At 30.3% G+C, this 20743-nt stretch overlaps 1 protein-coding gene and 1 long non-coding RNA gene across 5 annotated transcripts in view; one reads left to right on the plus strand and one right to left on the minus strand.

Moving 5' to 3' along the window:
* Positions 1-20743, minus strand: part of CACNA2D1 (calcium voltage-gated channel auxiliary subunit alpha2delta 1) — a 688069-nt gene that overhangs the window by 52699 nt on the left and 614627 nt on the right. For 2 of the 4 annotated variants that reach the window (XM_051961629.1, XM_051961628.1), the window contains exons 16-21: positions 16270-16347; positions 14962-15036; positions 12206-12280; positions 7725-7781; positions 2911-2982; positions 604-675 (exon numbers count right to left, since the gene is read on the minus strand). In XM_051961629.1, the coding sequence (XP_051817589.1) occupies positions 604-675; positions 2911-2982; positions 7725-7781; positions 12206-12280; positions 14962-15036; positions 16270-16347 (429 nt within the window). The remainder of the gene's footprint in view (positions 1-603; positions 676-2910; positions 2983-7724; positions 7782-12205; positions 12281-14961; positions 15037-16269; positions 16348-20743) is intronic. The other 2 variants (XM_051961631.1, XM_051961630.1) reach the window with 1 other exon arrangement.
* Positions 2924-20728, plus strand: LOC127538106 (uncharacterized). Its single transcript, XR_007947675.1, has 3 exons — positions 2924-2997; positions 16313-16450; positions 19215-20728. It is a non-coding gene; the product is annotated as an uncharacterized LOC127538106 (long non-coding RNA).

Genomic DNA, 20743 nt, shown 5'->3' on the forward strand with positions numbered 1-20743 from the left:
TGCCTGCTTATCATTTCTTATAGAAAAAAGTATTCCATGACATTTATATACCACAGTTTATTTAATTATTCCCCATTGGATAGGTCTCCTCTCAATTTCTAATTCTTGACTACCGCTTTAAAAAAAAAGTTATAAACATTTCAAAATAAGATCTTATCAAATGGTATGTTGCTTAAGGACACAGAATTATGTGATTGTGTGTGTAATAATTTATTAAAGGAGATGCTATTTGAGGAAGGCATTTAAAAACACAAACTACCAAAGCAATTTTACCTTGAAAAAGCATGGATATTTCAACTCATTTAAAAAAAATACTCCTTGAAAAATAACTCAAGTTAAATTATATATCTCAAAAGGAAAATTTTCATGAAAATATTAACTAGGATATTCTATTTGCTTTGTAGTGTACTTTATTATAATATGCTTTAAGCATGTATGTTTAAAGTATATTTTAATAGTACATAAATAATTTTTAAAATTATGCTTACAAATCTGAAATATATCAATAATGGACTATGTATGCCTATATCCAACATCTCAATACAAATAACTGATTTTCATTATGTTTACATATTATTTAATTTTTTTAAAAATAGGCCTTACCTCATCTTGAGATTTAACCAGTGTTCTAAATGTCTTTTCTCCACTCTCTCCATCTATCATTTTATTTCTAATCTACAAGGAAAAGCATAGAATAATCTGTGATACCACACTATCAACAAATAATATTTATTCATTAAAAATAATCTTTGCAAGTCTGTTGATTATATTTAGAATAAATAAAACACAATTTCTCTGACCCAGCACCAGCAATTGTTTCTGGGAGATCTATGAAAAACAGTTATCATGATACATTAACATTTTAAACTATTGAAAGAAGACAAAAAGTCAATTTGATCATCAATTAAATGTAACTAGCAGAAATTCATGCCATTATTTATAAATCATGTTTAGCTAGAAGGGTAACAAGAAATAGGACAGCTAGATGACACAATAGATAGAGCACTGGGTATGGAACCAGAAAGATATATCTTCCTGATTTCAAATCTGACATAAGCTATGTAACTAACCCTGGGCAAGTCACTTTACCCAGTTTGCCTGAGTACCTCCTCAGGAAAATGAACAGGAGAAGTAAATGGTAAAATGTACCAGTATCATAGCAAAGAAAACCTCCAAAAGAAAATCCAAAAGGGTCACAAAGAATTGGATATGGATAAAACAACTGAAAATACATTTTTGTCTTATGGAGATAAACAATTTAATTAATATATTCTCTATGGGTAGCTTATTAGTGAATTCTTTTCTCCAAAAATATTATTTTTATGAATTTACATTCATTTTTATATTTTTTAAATATTAGAATTGGCATAACAGTAGGAACAAAAAATTCTCTTAAGGTTAGAGAAATATTAAAAGGACAAATTGGAATGGCCATAAGATTTTTTGCTTCTCTCAAAACCTATCATTAAGTTTTCAAAATAACCAAGATCATATGTAAAATTGTCATTTAAAAACTTCATTGTTCTTCTGGTAGTAATATATATTTGGTTTTTGGAATAATATAGAATGAAGAGTTAAACATGTAGTTCCTTAAAGGACAGTGGAAAATATCATAGCCAATATCTGTAGGCAACAAAATATTTTCAAACTATGCAGAAGAAGTAGTGCAAAGTATTACATAAGACGTAGGACTAGAAAAAGAGATGGACCAATCAGGAGTAAAAGATAACCCAGCCATTTAGGTAGCCTGCATATTTCAATTAATGTTTCAGGGTTAGTTTATGGAGATTGTGATCTACATTACAAGTGATGTCAGTGGGATCCAAACAACACAGTGATCCAAAAAAGCACAAAAATATATTCAAATAAAATTATTTGTTTTTACCAGGGGGAAAGCAATTAATTTTGCTATTTTAGGGATGGATCTTTCTTCAGTTTTAAAAAACCTAACAATTAAAAAAAAGAATCTTGCATTTATTATATCTGTTAATCTCCTTGTTTACAAAATAGTGAAATTTTCTCCAAGATGCAACCCCTGTCCTCAAGGAGTTTCTAATTTGATACCAAAGATATAACAGCCCTACATCTCAGGTGATAAAAGTGACATGTCACCCAAGTACCTGCCTTGTGCTTTGTAAGGAACAAGTAGTGGTGCCAGCAATACTTTTTTGATGCTACATTGGTATTTTTGGCTTTCCTTGCCTCTAGAAGTAAAGAGAAACTTTCTAAAGCAAGACTTGAGAAGCAAAAGGCATCTGGAAATCAGAATGAAAGACCTATTTCAAAACCATATCCTTGGCACTGTTACCAAGGACTGTTTCTGATGGATAAATATAATTACTGTCATAAGATAGATTATAAATATTAGATAGATTATAAGATTAGTTAGAATATAAGATTATAAATATTAGAGTTCAGAGGAGTGAAGCATCATTATCATTATCAAAGCATCACAAATTCAGAGTTAGAAGGAGTTCTGCAGGTCAACTATTCCAAACTTGTCATTTTACAGATGAGGACACTAAAGCTAGAGAGGTGACGCAGTTCCTAACTAACATAGATATGAACCCATATTCTGATCCCAAAATTCACTCTTTCTACAATATCACACAGATATAGTGTATTGTATGTATAACTATTCATAAACAAGAATGGGAGAAATTTAAAAATTAAGGTTAGTGTAAGAGAATTATTATTCATTTTAGAAAAGAAGGATGTGAAGATAAAAATATCTCCCCCCCACCCCCCCCTTCTTGAGAAGGTATGTTCCTTATTTTGGAAATTCATACTTGAATGGACAGAAATTGAACACAACATTTTGGAAGGAATAGCATAAACAAAGGATTATTTAATACTGTAATTTTGGGCATCAAATCTGAATGTTCATTCTTAACTATTAGTTCAACTTACCTCCACTTTGATGTCATTCTCCAGTTCGGCATCTAGGAAATCCAAGGTGACAGGCTCCTGAGATTTAGGATTCTACAGTAGAAAATAGTAAGTACTAAATATATATCTTTTTTTAAAATAATTATATGCTGGATATTGTGTATTAATAAGTTAATTAAATTGAATTTAAATGTATTAAAATGTCTGGCATAATAAATACCTAAACAAATCTCTTTTCATATGATAGGAATTTGTAAGTGATCATTGCTAGTGATTCTGAGATTTAAATGGGGTACATTTTTAATTTATCATACCCTGAAAAGGAAACTTTTTTTAGTATTTTTCTAATTTTTTTTTTCATGATATTCAGAGTCTGAGTCAACTAAATATGATGGGCAAATAGGCAAAGATATACAGATACCCACATAATGGAGTGGGTATTTTTTCTCATAAATCAACCAAAACATATGTTAGTGATTCAGGGCAGAATGGGACCTACTATGAGAAATGAACAAGAAATAAATTGAAATTCAAAGGAAGCTAAAAGAATCTATGAACAAATAAAGGAGCAAGGAATCCCATTGCTTTTAAAGGATAAAAAGTCTTATTTTCTGGAAAAAGTACACAAATTTTAAATTGGTATAATTCACTAATTGTCATTGGCTTTAAAAAAATTCCATGTCTGCTAATATTCGTCTATTAAGATTTCATATACTATCAACAATTCATGTAAAATTATTCACACTGTTTTGGAGGACGTCATTTTATATGTATATATTTTTTCTATGATTTACTTTTCTATCTACTTACCACATCCACAATACAGAATAATATTGTCTATAACTACACATTGAAAACTCAAATGCTTAATAAAGAGGCATTCAGCAAATATTTACTGATAGAGGAGCTGGTGATGGTGATGATGATAGTGATGACACATATATGGCATTTTTTTTAACTTAACAATTTTCATTAAATAATCTGTAATATGTTTTGGATAAAACAAATATGTATGTGTATATATATGCAACAAAGAAGAAAAGAAAAATATAAAAATAACCTTTTCTCTATTCATGAGAATAACTTTAGTTTTAAATGATTTTTAAAAGATATAGAACCTCAAAAGAGAGATAACAAATATGTGCTCAGAGTGTAGTTTAAGGCAAGGGAAATAATTTTATATGGCAATGGAATCAATATAATTAATTTAACATCACATTTCACATATGTGAGAATATATACACGTGGGCAAACACATGTCATCGTTATGTATCTATACCGAGAGAGAGGAAGAGCAAAACAGAGAGAAAAAGAGAAGGATAAAGACATTTACAAAATGATTAAAGACAAAATGTTGAATAATTTATATGGCTAGAGACAGGAAATAGAAAGTAATCTTGTTTTTATAAAAGCAGTTTTATTTATATTGTAATTATAAAGCCTAATTCCTAGTTTCTATGGAAAGTTTTATATGGATTAGATACCATCAATGGTCATTAATAATGAAATGATATATTATTTGATAATCATTGCACATTCATTAAAAACTTGTTATGTCAGATACTATGTTAGAGGTCTGGGGATACAATAAAGAAGGAAAATAATCTACATTCAGGAAGTTTGGCACAAAAAATATGTGTGTGCATACACACAAATGGTATGTATAACAACATTATTTAGGGTCCTACCAACCACAGAACTAGAGATGGTTTCTTAAAATATTAACAGGTATAAATTTTCCATTTTTGTAACTAAATTGGTACTACAGTACTCCTACAGTGGATTTAATTAAGAGGGTAGGGCTTTTTTGAAGGTGAAAAGTAAACTAGAGTTCTAGCTGATACAGACTTCCCAATAAAATATATCCTTTTATCCCATAACAGCTTTCTGAATAAGAATACACTTTATTTATAGATAAACTCTTTTGACATTTCTATGACTAGTTCTATCCTAACAAACAAACACACCTACAAATAAATAAATAGACTATTGGATACATATGGATTTTTGTGAAGGATAATTTATGTTGTTGAAAAGAAAGCAGATTTTTTTTTCATTAATCACTAACAAATTTGCTGTTTTATCAAAAACTGGACTGTTATGCACATAATATATGCATCTTCAGTTATTTGATCTGGAATAAACAAAATTGGAGAAAACAAAAAAGTTAGGCGATAGATGGATATGTTTTTTGTTTTCAGCTCTCATGATAGTAGTATGTTGCTTTGAAAACCTGTTTCCTTAGAAGAATTATAATGTATTTAATCTCATAAATGGGAATGTTGGAGAGCCCAGCCATTGCCATAAATAGATGAATCAAAGTGTTGCCAATTTTTTTTTATATTGTCACAGGAAATCAATCATCTTCATCACACAGACACCACCATATCAGCATAAAGGTTTTTTAATGTTCCGTCCAAAATAGTCAAAATGGCAAAATGTAAACAGAAGTAAAATCATTGTCTTACATGCAATGGATAATGCATAGCATGACCAGACCCAAACAGCATGCATGGAGGCATTGTCATGGAAGAATTGTCATTATGATGTTCACGTCCCATTCCAACATACAAAGATAGAAGAAAATGAAATGGTAAAAAAAGAAAAGGAAGAGAAAGAAAGAAAACAAAGAGGAAAAAAAACCACAAATCTTTAAGTCAATGAATTAAATTCATTTAAAATGGCAATCTGGCAAACCATATTTATTGGAATCAACAATAGAATTGTGACTGAAAAGGTTAAAGACAACAGGATGTCCTTGAAAATATAATAGTAGTAGCTCACATTTTTACAAAGTGTTTTATTCCCATTTTTACAGATTAGGAAATTTAAGTTAAGAGAAGTTAAATGACTTCTTATATAATTATGAAATATCTGATGTAGTATCTGATTTGAACTTAAAACTTCCTAGTTCAAAGTCCATTGATTTATGTACCAGACCACCCAACTGCCCCCACGACACTGATTCTAGTCTCTTCTCTTGTCATTAGAAAACAGTTGGAATTGCTCACCCCTGATTCTTAGTTTTTAAAAATTTCCCACCTATAAAATTAGAATATTAATAAGTGACTTCCCTATTTCTCAGGGTTATTATGGAGAAAAGGTTATGTGGAATGGCATATTTCTATTTAAAATGAAAGTTGATGTTATGATTAGCATTAATTAGTGGCAATACAAATATACATGACTCCTCATAAATTTATTTTCCCCCATAAAATAGTAAATATATATATTTAATAGTAAGGTAGTTGCTAGTTTGCCATTTTGAATTTTTGCTGAAAGAACAAAAATTCTCTCAATTTTTTTTTAACATTCTACTTTCTACATGCAATTGAATTTACCACTGGAATGGAGATTCACTAAAATTCCCATGACCACAAAAGAACACAAGCAAATATTAAAAAAAAAAAAAAAAAAAAAAAAAAACCAAAAAAAAAAAAACTGAAACATGCCAAAAGATTAGAATTAAATAATTTCATGTCAATGTAATACAGAGAAAAGGCATTTAAACTGTTTTTTTAAAAAGAAACATAAAAGACAAGTCTTATGCAAAAAAAGCCATATAGAATTACAAAGATGAAAAGGGCCTCAGAGATAATATAGTTCATCTACTTCATTTATAGATGAAAAAACAGAAGAACATGGAGGAAACAATTACTAGAGAGCATTGGAATCAGTATGTCTCATATACCTTTGAAATCATCTCCCTGGACTGTACTGCCTCACCATTAAACAACACAAAAAACCTTGCTCTAGGCAGATGCCTAGCTTTCAGTCATAGTGCCATTTGGAACATAGATTTAGAGCTCTAAGAGATTTTAAGGATGATCCAGTTCAATTTTCTTATTTGTAGGTGAAGAAAGTATAGCCCAGAGAGGTTAAGTAACTTGTGTAAAGTCATTTAGCATAGTCACATTTTTAATTGTAAGTGTTCTAATTCACTCCTATATTACTTTCCTACTACTCTTCCTTATTCCACAAAAATTGTATTAATAATGATATTAAAATTGTCAGATTTACTTTTCTTTACTTTCCTTCTTTCTCTATAATTAGTTTTTTTATTAAAAAAAATGGAGCTACAAAAATCATTTATTAGGCTTAGTACAATATAAATACTCTCCTAAAAGGTAAAAATATTTTTAGATATGTGTCTAAACAGTTTCTTTTTACCATTACAGTTAATGAAGCATATATATACAAAGATAACTAATTAAATATACATATATATCAAAACCTTATTCTGCTAACGAGTCCTACAAACAAGATGGCAAAAGGCATACAGTATTTCTTTGGTATTTCAATGTATACAAATTCCCAGTTGTATTACGGAGTTTTGGTTATTTTCAGAAGTTACATTGGACATATTTCACAGCTGATGGAGGAGAAATACTTAAAATTATTTCTTCCCATTAAACTTCTAGAAATATGGAATATAATTTTGTTGAGAACCAGTGTTTTGTAAAACTTGGACTGCCCACATTATATTGACTTCTATTTTGAAAGCTATTTAACCAATATTGGAAAGGAAAACTTAATGAAACATTATAATCATAATGTATAATGTTTAAAAAAATCTATAACTTTATTAATATTATTATTGCATCACTTTTACTAGCAGCAATTAGTTAATGCACATCCATTACTGTCATTAATGACAGTTTTGCTTCAATTTAATAAAGGATGCGCATTCCATGCTTTGGAAGCCATATATTTAAAAAAAAACAAAACCAACAGCCTTCTCATTCAACACTTGAAAGCTTTTGTGAATAAAGCTTAATTTTTGCTACAGTTTAGCATAGCTTAAAGCACTAATAACTACCTTCAATCACAGTTACCTGAACATTGGGCCTTCTTTTTCTTAAATTAACTGTTGGTATACCTACACCAATAGGCTGAAGCAACAAAAAGTAGCAATTTATAATTTAATGCTTTAACATATGAAGGTCTTGCATTCTCTTGATGAAATTTAACTTTTTCTCCTAATGACATTTTCCTAAGAGTGAGAAATTCCTTTTAAACTTATTTATACTTGTGAGTATTTATAATTATACATTTATAACCAAAGAAAGCTTAAGCTGGACAAGTGAAAACTTAAAAAAAAATGTCCTTAGTCGATGAGAGAAAATGTGGCTAGAAAAAAAAATGCAGAATTCTAATTCTTTCTATACAAAATCATCGGATTTATGTTTTGATTGGCAAAATATATGCATATTGAGAGATAGTGGTTTATTTTAAAGATATTTTTTCTAGCTACAATTCTCAAATTAAACATGAAATTACTTATAGCTAGAGTTTACATGATCCCTGAAAATTTAAATTTTAGGATTCTAAAAATTTTCCCTTTATAAATCAGTGGAAATTCAAGACTCTTATTTATTTTTCTAATAGAGGATAGAATATTATCCTTCCATAGAAAAGTAATGAGAAAATAAGAACTTGGTTTTATGTATTTTAACTTAATTCCTGAATTTCTTTACAGAAGTGATTAAACCCAGATAATACTAATAGATTGGATCCAAAGATTAATGAAATCATTGTAATTAAAGAAACTCTTGAGATGTTGGTGGTCAAAATGTAAAAGATAAAAAGTGTGATAATTCACATTTCTGATTATTTTTAAAATTCAGATTACATATTTTCAGAAAGAAAACAGAACACAAAATTAAATATCCTTTAAAATATAATACAACCACACCTTGTAGAAGTTATATATTGACTCTATTTTGCTTTATTTCTATTGATGAATTTCTGAGAAAGGTTCAGATTAGTTGAATTAGTATGTTAGATGATATGATATTATCTATCTAGGTTTAAAATTAGATTTGATTAAATTGAAATGGTCTATTTAGATTCTTACACTATGCCATAGGTTTAAGAAGTTTCTTGTATCAATCTGTTTAGCATGCACCAACAAAATGGCAACCATAAAATCTGACCTGTTAATAATAAAAAATTCAAAAGCACACTTAATGGTTATTTTAGAAACATATTTAGGAGAAAAGAACACATTCAGAACAATTCTATGCACCTATGTCTTCATAGTATCTTTTCATTTAAAATTATCTAAATATAGTGCCCTGAAATACTGCTTCAAAAATAGTAAGAAAAATGGCTTCTTATTTCATAAGGATATGAAAAATACAGGATAAATTATGCTAATTTAAATAAGTGAAATGTTATTGTACAAGCATAATACAAACTAAAATTTTGCAAACAATGATATATTTAATACATATTATCACATACATTATATTACATATATATATATCACCACTGAAATGGAAAGGTGGTGATATTTAAATGATTTCATTAATTAGGACAACTGCTTGGATTTTTTTTTTTTTTTTTTTTGGTACCATCAGATAAATAGAGTGATTAACCTAATGCACCCAAGGCAAGGGCTTTAGTGATATTTCAATCTTCATTTTGTCAAGGCCTGAAGGGATCTGGAATTTTTAGATACTTCCCCCCCCCCCCCATAAACTCATTTCTAAATTTCATTTGTCTTAAATCATTTTAGTTTGAAATAAGTATTTGACACTTAATCTTGATAAACAGTGACTAGTTACAGACTACTATCAAATCACACATGCAAAAAACTAAGTTATACATTTTGTGACAAGAACATTAAATATTAACATTTTTATAATAAGTAAAAATATTAAAATAAATTCTTGCTCATTTCTTCCTATAAGTCCCAAAGCAGATGATACCAACATGCTAAAAAACTTTCACTAGGTGTTATAATAGATCTTTGCTTTCAGTGGTATAGAGAACTCTCAAATAAGGAAACTTCCTATAACAATGCAATTCAGCTCCTCTGCAATTTTTAGTCTTAGAGATTTGCCTAGAGCACTGAAAATTTATAAAACTTTCCCAGGGTCACATACGGTGAGTGAGTCAGAAGGAAGATCTAAAGTCAGATTTTCCTGACTTTCAGGCCAGTTTTCTATCCATTGGTCCAATATCCTTACTATTCCAAGCTAATTGACAATAATTATTAAAAATTTGAAGAATATGCTTATGTACCACTGAGTTGAAGGTTTGCTGACTGCCTGGTTAACAACATTATTTTTTGAGAATTTAAAAAGATTCATTTGAATACAAGAATTTTTCTACTTTCTCTGCGCGGGCGTTGCCCTACTTCTCTGGCAGGGAGGGCATGGAAAGTCATGGCCCATAGGTGGTTCAGGTGCAACTCCATAGACTGGCACCATGCTGGGCCTTTCCTACAATGCCAGCCATTATCTAACACAACTTTGACATCTGGAAGTATGCTCTTATGCCAAGTCTGTCAAATAGTGTCTCCTGAGTAGTATTGAATTAAAAACTTTCTGAGTGAAAACTTTATTTCTAAGTAGCTTGTTCCCCTAACTCTTTAGGTCAGTAAAAGAACATTTCTTCTCCAGGCCCCATGGTTCATGACCTGGGTGAAGGAAATAAATAGCTTGCTGCTGGATACCAGGATAAATTTCATCTATTACTGAACTAGCAATTATAAATTTAGACTCCTATGCTATTAAGGGAAACAAATATAGACAAGTATTTTCTAAATAGAACATTTTCCTACAAAAGCCTATTTTTACTCTTTGCCTCTAAAAAGTAAAATGCTCTTTTTTTTTGAAATGATACCTCTTGTATTTCTCTTAAAAACTGTTGAAAAAGTCAGAGGTTACATGGTACCCTATTTTGGTGGTTAGAGAGGATTGAGAGCAGGAGTCTAGCAGGAATTAGCATCTGTTCTGAGTTCATAATTTCCTGTGCTTGTATTCTATCAGTGCCCTACAAAAAATGATGCAAAATTACTTTCTAAAACTATCTTGAAAGGAAAGTTTATATTTCATTTAAAATTGTAAAGTGATATCATGCAATGGTTAAATGCTGCATCATGTTATTCCAAACCATTACACTACTAATATACACTATAATAATACTAATAATATATATTAAAAATAAGCCAAAAGGACACTTAAAGATGGATATAAATGCAAATGGGGGGATAAAATATTGAATTCACATGGAAGATTTTGGCTAGAAAAATAAAGTCTAAAATGTCAACTAGTAAGAAAATTCTAAATATGTCAGAAGTTTTGTTTGCTATAAAAATAAATTAAAAAATTTGGAATAGAAGAACTAAGGTTTAGTAAATGTGCTATGTTCAATTAATTCCCTTTCTGAGACCATCTACTTTGAGAAGCAATTGTCTTGAGTCATAAATTTTAGTCATTCCTCCATCTTGCCCTAATAGTTTTAATAATTTAATTCTACTTCTATTTTAAGGATGCCTGAGAAGACAGTGACAAAAAAAAAAAAAAAATCAGGAGATGTATTGAACAAGTCTCTGAATAACAGAGTATGGGAAGTATTGAAGAAATGAAGGAAAAACATTATTAATATTTATAAAGTTGTTACTTTATTTCTATATTATTTTCCTAATATAATATAGTCCTACTCAGAGACTTGAGATAAGCCAAAGGACTTTGAAAGAGAATCAGAATTAATAGACATGAAAGATGAGGTGTTTACCAATTGGTAAGGAAAATGAAAATACGGAGTTTTCTTTCATATTATGTAGGGTACCCCAAAAATCTTGGTTCAGATTTGAGCTTTAATAAACCCAGAAATAGTAATAATACAAATGTACAAAAATATTACTTGGAATTTGTTATTTAAATTGGTTGTTTAGTTTTATGAGTTTTGAATAAATTTTCTATTTCAATTTTAAGAAGAACAGCCACCCTATCTTTGTGCATTGTATGTTTAACAGTTTTTTGGAAGACATTTTCCTAGTATGGTGGAATGGTAAGGGGGACTTTTGCTTGACACCTCACTCACCTGGTCTGGCTAGACATTTTTTTCCCCATATATCTATCAAAATCTAATTTGTAATGTTAGTTTAAGATCATCCAATAAATGCAGTTCTTTTAGTTCTTGAGCAATGCTTGAAAAATTTTACAAAATTAAAAACTGATTACTGTGACAGAGCACAAGATAGTAGTTGAATTGAATTTTTATAAGAATCCTATTAATATTTTGAAAGTGTAAATCATCTTTCAAATGTTGCATTCTCTAAGTTTGGAGCATTTATACTTCTGAAGTTATTAAAACTTAAAACTGCACTAATACTAATACATCTATATTTAGCAAGATAATTTTCCTTAATTGTGAAATGAAGCCAACTAACATAAGTTGTATTTTTTGTTGTTGTTTGTTTTAACTTATATTTAGGTCAACATGATAAATATATAGATGTGATATTAGACAGTGATTATTCTAAGACAATTATTTAATTTCTGAACAAATAACATTTTCATACCTTTGGCTGAAGATTAGGATGTAGCAACACATAGCCATTAGGATCGATTGCAAAATAGTAACCATTTGGACAAAGCTGAAAAAAGAAAATTATGTAAATGCAATAGTTCAGTGAAAGATATTTGAAAATCTAAGTCATTCCTTTTAAGATAATTTAATCGATACATAAGTGTTTATGCCATAGTGAATGGCAACTCTTAAGTATCTTCCTTATTTATCAAAAAGCAATACTCTTTTATTTTTGGTAGTTTTAAGGGTGAAACAAAGAGCCAGAGATGCTTAACTTTTTTATGTCATGGGCCACTTTTGATAATCTAATAAAGCCTACAATTTTTAAATATATGGAATAAAATATTTAGGATTATGAATGAAACCAATTATATTGAAATATTGATATCTGATCTAAAATATTTCAGAAACCAAGAATGCAATGCAAGAAATACATTATTATTAAGTGTGCTAGTTTTAATCCCTTGATAATAAAAAGTCTTTGCAGTTTTGGTTTATGTTTTGTTCTTAGTGCTTTCTGATAAATGCCTACAGTACAGGGAATTTCTTTGGAGATGAGTCAAACTAATTAGCAAAAAAGAGATATGTAGATTTCTGCATAGTTTCTCTGGACATGGAGGCTATTGGGTATCCATAGGCATTTTTCCAGTATTGATACAATTTACTACAGCCCTAATGCTGTTTAAATTCTGTTGCTCCTTAGCAAATTTTCTGTTCCTTAAATCTCCACAATTGCTTTCCCAAATATTGTCAATCTCTTCAAGCCTGTATATTCCAAGTGTCTTACATCAGTCTTAGAAGATAACCTTAATGATTAATGAGAAAAGTCATACTATCTGCCAGAAGTATGCTCAGCCTCTCAAAACTTACAATTTTTCTTTAATTTTCCTCCATCCTGTCATATTAAATGAAAGAACCCCTTTGTCCTTCATTCCATATTCTCTTCTATACTGAAACTGCTCTCTGGAAAGTTATCAATTTTTCCAAGCAAATGCCCTTTTCTCATTCCTCATCTTCCTTGACTGTTCTTGTAGCATTTCTGGTTGTGAATATCCCATTTCTTGAAACTCTTTCTTCTTTTGGCTTTATTTTACTGTATTTTCTTGAATCCTACTTTACTCAACTTCTGGCTCTAATTCTTTTCCCATTCCTTAAATAAAAGCATTCCTCCCCTCCCCCAAGTCTGTTCTCAGACTTCTTTGGTCAGTAATCATATTTCTCCCTACTTCCCTCTTTGTTGATCTTATCTATTCCCAAAGATTCATTTATCACATCTATGCAAAGACTACTACATCTTAAATTTCAGGACCTAACCTTTCTTCTGAGTATCGAATCTAGGATACAGATAGGATTGAAAAAATCATCTAGTTCTGTTTTTTTTAAGTATCCAATATCCTTTATAAAAATCTTTTAAAATTGACATATTTTAATTTCTTGAACTGAAAGGAAAATTCAGTACCTGTAAAACAGATAATTATAGTTTTGGGTGGTTTTAATGCTTACATATTCTTATCAATCTGCTAGATGAATATTCCTAATGCATAGTAGTTATCATTTCTTTTAGAAAAACCTTCATTAGCTCTCCCATTGCCTGATTTTAGCCCAAACTTTTAACATCAACAACCAATGTATTTACTTTTCTTTCTTTTTTTTTTTTAATTTTTATTTTTATTTATTTATTTTTTTAAAATAACTTTTTGACAGAACCCATGCCAAGGTAATTTTTTACAACATTATCCCTTGCACTCACTTCTGTTCCGATTTTTCCCCTGTCCCTCCTCTCCCTCCCCCAGATGGCAAGCAGTCCTTTACATGTTGAATAGGTACAGTATATCCTAGATACAATATATGTGTGCAAAACCGAACAGTTCTCTTGTTGCACAGGGAGAACTGGATTCAGGAGGTATAAATAACCCGGGAAGAAAAACAAAAATGCAAGCAATTTATATTCATTTCCCAGTGTTCTTTCTTTGGGTGTAGCTGCTTCTGTCCATCCTTGTATTTTTCTAAACTTTTAGCTTCAAACCAGATGATTGACTCTTTCCTACTTCTATCACTTGCTTCTATTAATTTTTTCAGGTAGAATATCCTGGGAATTCCATATTTGCTCATTGAAATCTAAACTGCCCTTTAAAGTTCAACTCAAATGATGAATGAAACCATTTTTTATCCTTCTATCCAGAATACTTTTTCTTTTCTTTGAATTCTCATAGTTTTGTATATTTCATACATTTATATTTTTATAAATAAAGGGCTTAGCAAGTATATTGTTGTCATTTCAATTGTCTTTAATTCTTTGTGAATTCATTTGGGCTTTTCTTTGGCAAAAATACAGAAATGCTTTGCCATTTCTTTCTCCAGGCCATTTTACAGATAAGGAACTGAGGCAAACAGGGTTATGTGACTTGTTATGTGACTTGTCTAGTATCATACAGTCAGTAAGTGATTGAGGCTGAATATGAACTTAGGAAGATGAGTCTTCCAGACTCCAGATCTAGCACTCTATCCACTGTATCACTTAGCTACCGTACTAGATTATAACGTATTTAAGGGCAAGAGGTCATTATCTTTCTTACTGTTATTATAACCCATAGTATTTAGCAAACTGACTTTTGCACAAAATGACATGCATACATGTCAACTCAAATGCCCTGAATGATTATAAATTAAGTTTGAATATAGGACTTAAATGTATTGTGCTGAATTGCATCGTGGTAAGTCTAGCCAAAAGGAGAAACTGCAACTTACCGTAAATCGTGGTGTAAGTCTTTTGATATCTTCTAAAGACACATCAACTCCCATTACACCAAGAATCAATTGGTTCTAGTAGAAAATTTCAGAAATTTAATTTATTTAAGTTTTGTTTAACTTAATTTTTAAAAAAAGTATTAGATATTTCAACTAAATTACAAAGGTTCTCATAGGGAAAGCTGGACATGTATATATAATGAGTCTTTTTAGTAGCAGTTTATAATTTTTTTAAAGCTAATTTCATTATATGGGTATACATGGTTTACTATCATAAAACTCTTTTTCATAAGTTACATAACATCTGACATGTGGAAGAATATTCTGTTATAATTATATTACACAAGGATTTTTTTTAGTTTAGTAACTATGATCAGCTATCACATTCTTTTTACACATCATAGAAAAAATGCAAATCTTTTTGATGATTTAATATCATTATCATTAATCAGATGATTAATATCTCTTTGACATGATTATAAAATGGTGGGATACAATTTCCTAAAATAAAATTATAAAAAGTCTTCTTTGTAGACTAAAAATATTCAGACAGCTATTGAGAGAGACTAGACTTAATTCATTGGTATAAGGAACTCCTAAATGAAGAAACCCCCTCTACCAATACGGTTAGCACATTTTCTACAACTTCTATTTTTAATAGAAAGTTAATAGGAATACCAAGGATTAAATGCCTGCTCTTTATTGCAAGGCTAGTATGTGTCAAAGGCAGAATCTTAAAATGGTTAAGTGGCCTGTTGGAGATCATACACTCAGTTTGTATTTTTCCATGGTCAGATCCTTGACAATCTATAAAGTTACAAAAAGTGTTGTTGAAACCCTAAACTCATATGATTTACTAATTAAATTGACTTTTTAGAATTACAAATGAATGATTTAAAAAAATATTAAGTTACTTTATCTGGCATTAGTTTAGGCTACATATAGCATGCATTTGCTATGATCTCTGGTCATGGATGCTTCTTGGATTCCTTTTGCAAACTCATATATACGACTGTCAAAATATTTGTCATGCCAAGATTTTCCCCCAAATCTGAAATCTGGCTCTTATTGTTTGCATTTAGTAATAGCAACATAAGAGAGTGACTTTTAGAATAATATGCAGCTAATGCCAATTTTTCATTTTGCAGACAAACGACTTTTAGTTTTGTTTTTTTTTTTTTCATTCTTCAGAAAATGGTTATAATGTGGGTATTTCCTTGATCAAGTATCTTAACCATAGAGAAGTTCAGCTCACACTTTCATCAGTTATTATCATTAAAATAATAATAATATGAATTAATTTTAAACCTTAATGTTGCCTTTATTTTCCTCTTGGCCTGTTAAATTGAAGACAGGAAGTGTTCCAGTAATCACAAGACCCAGTTCCTTAAAAAAAAAAAAGAAAGAAAGAAAGAAAGAAAGAAAGAAAGAAAGAAAGAAAGAAAGAAAGAAAGAAAGAAAGAAAAAGAATATGTTAAATTGTAGCATGGTGAGTAACTAAGAGGCTGGAATTATACATTAAAGAACTATACTCAAATTCAGTATCATAAAAATGCATTAGCCGTTGATTCTTCTGAGAGGTATTTTATTCTTGGTTTATAAAGAGTGAAAATAAAAACTGTTTATCAAATTTTGGAAGATGCATTGTAATCCTATGTTCTGAGAAAGTCCCATTGCAATTTTGACATTTTTTGGGAAGAAATAAGGAAATTTTAGACAGTTGTTAAAACATGCAATATTAACTAATACTATAAGAGCATCACAAAGAGCTTTTATCAAGCCACAGAAATGATCACCAACCTACAAATGTTTCAGCAACTCAGCTCATACTTTCACTGACATAACAACAATTCATCTGATAGCAGGGCCACCCGCAATCAACAACTCTACAATTTTCATTTTTCATTCTATTAAAATCTTGACCTGTCTTCATCTAATTTAATTCAATTCTAGTCTCTTTCATGCTCTGGAGTTATGATCTTAAGCCAACTTAGAAGACTACAATAATAATTCCTTATTAATATAGATTATCATACTTCTGACCCTTTAGCTTTCTCATGTTATATTTAGTCCTATCTTTCAAGAAATGTACATTCTAAAGCCTGTCTCAGGAGTAAAATTATGCATTTGATGGTAAAGTAGAAAAGGGAGCATAGCACAATAAATTTCTTTTCTTTTAAAACCAAACAATAGTAAATTTCCAGAAATTTCAGCAAAAAAATAATATATACTGATATACTGAATCAGTATATAATAGGTAATCTGAAATTTAAAATGATTGGGTATCAATTGTTACATAAATATCCATGGGTTAGCCACCCGGAAATGTACCAAAAGGAACAATAAATTTCTGATACTCCTGATCTCTTACCCAAACCATGTTTGACACTTTGAAATTTGAAAGTGGTATTTTCAAAATAATACTATTAAAATAATTTATTTTAAGAATATAAATTTACCAGTGAAGATACTTTTTATTTTAGGATTACAGGTTTTAAAGTATATTTAGAACTTGGAGAGTGCTCCATGATCATCTGGTCTACGCCTGCCTACTTTTATAATTGATTGGAAACTGAGATGTAGAACAGTAATGAGCCTTGCTTTTGGTCACATAGGTACCAAGTAGCTGGCATGAATCAACTATTCATTCCAAATGCAGAGATTATGGCTGGGGACTACAACTTGTAACACATAATAATATATAACCTCAAGGTTTCTTTGAAAGGACCACAACCAATCTGTTCTCTAAAATCAATTTCCTTAGTTTACTATGGTTTAAATCTACACATGTAACTGAACCTAAAATCAATTCAAGCTGGTAGGAATGAGAATTGTGGAAAGAAGAGAGATTTGGGGAGAGCTGTAACATGGAGAAACAATTTCTTTACTCTGTCACAAGTTCCCTTTCCTTTCAACTACCCCATGACCCTCTGTTGTCTCCCCTATAGTGTTGCCTTTCATAAATCAAAAAAATACTTAAAAATTAGTATTTATACCTATATATTATAATACCTATAAATATGCAATTTTTAAAATAAAATAATCCAAGTAAAGACCTTCCTTCCCATGAGCTCCCTCCAGTAGGGTTTAGAATGTATATTCAATTTTCATAATTGTGAAAGATAAATTACAAACACATATAGTTATATTTGAATTTTAGCCTTTTAACCATAATTTTCTTTGGAATTTTCATTGTATTCTTGAAGTGCTCACATAGAAATTCATTGTAAATCTAAGTGGTTTCAGCTTTCTAGTCTATCCTATGACTTGGTTATGAATATTTCTAATGCAGAGACCTGATAATGTTACTTCCTTTCTCCAAAATATTTTAATTGTATTGGGTCTCTGTATTGGGTAAGTGAATAAAATTCAACTCCTAACTAAATTTCCTCAGTCAGTGATCTCATGAATGCCCACACTTTCTATGATAACACAAACTACAATCCATCCATATCTGCCCTTCCTGTGTTAACCTTTGTCCATGTTCTCCACTGCTGGGCCACAAGGACATATTACTATGAAACTCTTTCTGATCTCCCCCAACCTAACCTTGTGAAATTGTTATTCTCCATTTTTTGCTTACCTATATTGGGGTCTAGCCAGATTGAATTGTCTTTGTTAGTTTTGGAAGGATCCTTTTTTGACTCTGCCTTTAGTTATAAATGTTCTCTTAATTAGAAAATCCATCCTCGTCCTCTCCCCCCAAACCATATCAATCCCATCCCACAAAGGCTGGGTCATATAGCATATTCTTTAGTGGCTCTTTTCTTGATTACTTTCACCCTACTACTGCACCACCTATCCCAAAAGCTAGTACTGATCTCTTCCTCCTGAATTTCTGTAATATTTCCTATACTTTTCTTATGCCACTCATCCAATTTAACTTTGCTAGTATAATTATTTTTGTTTTTATTCAGCACATAAAAACATATTGAGCATCTCCTGTGTAACCCCTTAGCTATTTAGTGTCTTGCTCATGTACCCTGTTTGATAGTAAATTTCTTGAGGTTAGGAACAGTCTCTTATTCTTTTATGTATGTCTTATAGCATTTAGTACCCTTCAACATAGATTAATCACTTAAAAAATGTTTGTTAAATGAAGTGTAGAAGTCTGTGACATCTCTATAATTGTGCCCTAGGATTTTGTAAGACAGTTTATGGATATTCTTCAGGATATTCTGCTATATAAAACAATTCAATCCACCCAGCATGCAGTGTTTTGGCTTCATTAAAATCAACTTTTTTTTTTCCAGGTTGAAAGGACATACTTAGAGACCACATGAACTTTGTCTTAACATCACTTAGCCTATCAGTTGGAACTTCAACAGAAAACCAGACATTCCGGTCAATGAACTTTTGGCCATAGGAAATACAGCAGGGCACAATAATTGCTTTTCTAAGTCACACAGTGTCCCATGATAGTCTTACAGAAATTGAAACACTATGACCATAGCACAACTTTTGTTGATTGTGTGAACTATGGGAGGTTGAGATGAAGGTTCAGCAGTATTTTTAGCATGGATTGAGGTAAGCAAGTCTCGCTTTATCTATATCAGAAGACATGATTGCAGCTAATAGTGCTTATTTTTTGTCCAACTTCCTGTATCTGTTTATTTTACAAGAACCAACGGATAAGTAGCCAGAAGAGAAGAGTATCTTGCTCTTCGTGTTCTGTATCATATTCAGCAAAATAAGGGCAACTAACTGGGGGAAAGGTTATTGAATCAGCATTTTATTTCCAGGACATTCATACTAATTTTAATAAGGTCCCTAAGCACTAAGAAGAATTACCAATAAGGATAATAGTATCACAACTTTAGTGTTTTGTAAAGAAAAATTAACATTTGACCCAGGAAAATAAATTATGTAGTTTTAGTAATTTCATTAACCTTTGCAATCCCTGGCATAGGCCTTAATATAAATTAGCATAGCCATTGTAAGGCAGTTCATGTTAGCAATAAATGATCCTGTAGGTAATGGAATTTCCAGGAATTACCAAAACTCTTTCCCTGACTCTTAGGTAATCTAATTTCAAAACTGATTTAATCAAATTAAGGCTGCATCATCATAATGCAATCACCACATGTAATACCTGTTGGGGTTTTTTTTTAAACTAGCAAAAAAGCATGTCTAAATTTAAAAGTATAAATAAGCATTAAATAAGACAGTCTAGAATAATAGATATTTGGCTCTAGTTTTAGGAAGACCTGGATTTAAGTCTTGCCTCTGACACATTAACTATATGAATGTGGTTAAGATGCTTAGCTTAACTTTGTAATTTCCAAGGTGAATGTTCAAAATTATAAATTATAGATGAATTCCCATTCCATATCAGCAAAGGTAAGAACAACACTGGAAGGCCCAAATACTGATAAAATCACAGATCTGTAGCAGTATGTATATATTAAAACATATTTTTATTTGTTATTTTTATGTAATCATACAACTTGCTTCCTTAATTTGGAAATGATGGAGATTTGAGAGGAATATGTGGCGGATGAATGGAGATATTAGAAAATTTCACCTGACTAGAATGATAGAATAAAACTTTGAAGATGAAACAAAAATACCCATTAAGTAATGTATTTAGATTTTAAAAAACAGCAACTTACATAAGTATGAGAAAAGACAGTTATTTTGACATAACTCACAAAGGAAAAAAAAAAGACACCAAAAATTAAGGGTTCTCATAGACTATGGCTTTCATACGAGTCCACAGGATGAGGAAAAAGAATGTGAATTAAATGAGAAATTAGACTATATTAACATAATTACAATATCT

The sequence above is a fragment of the Antechinus flavipes genome, chromosome 5 (assembly GCF_016432865.1).
Source record: "Antechinus flavipes isolate AdamAnt ecotype Samford, QLD, Australia chromosome 5, AdamAnt_v2, whole genome shotgun sequence".
NCBI classification, from domain to species: domain Eukaryota; kingdom Metazoa; phylum Chordata; class Mammalia; order Dasyuromorphia; family Dasyuridae; genus Antechinus; species Antechinus flavipes.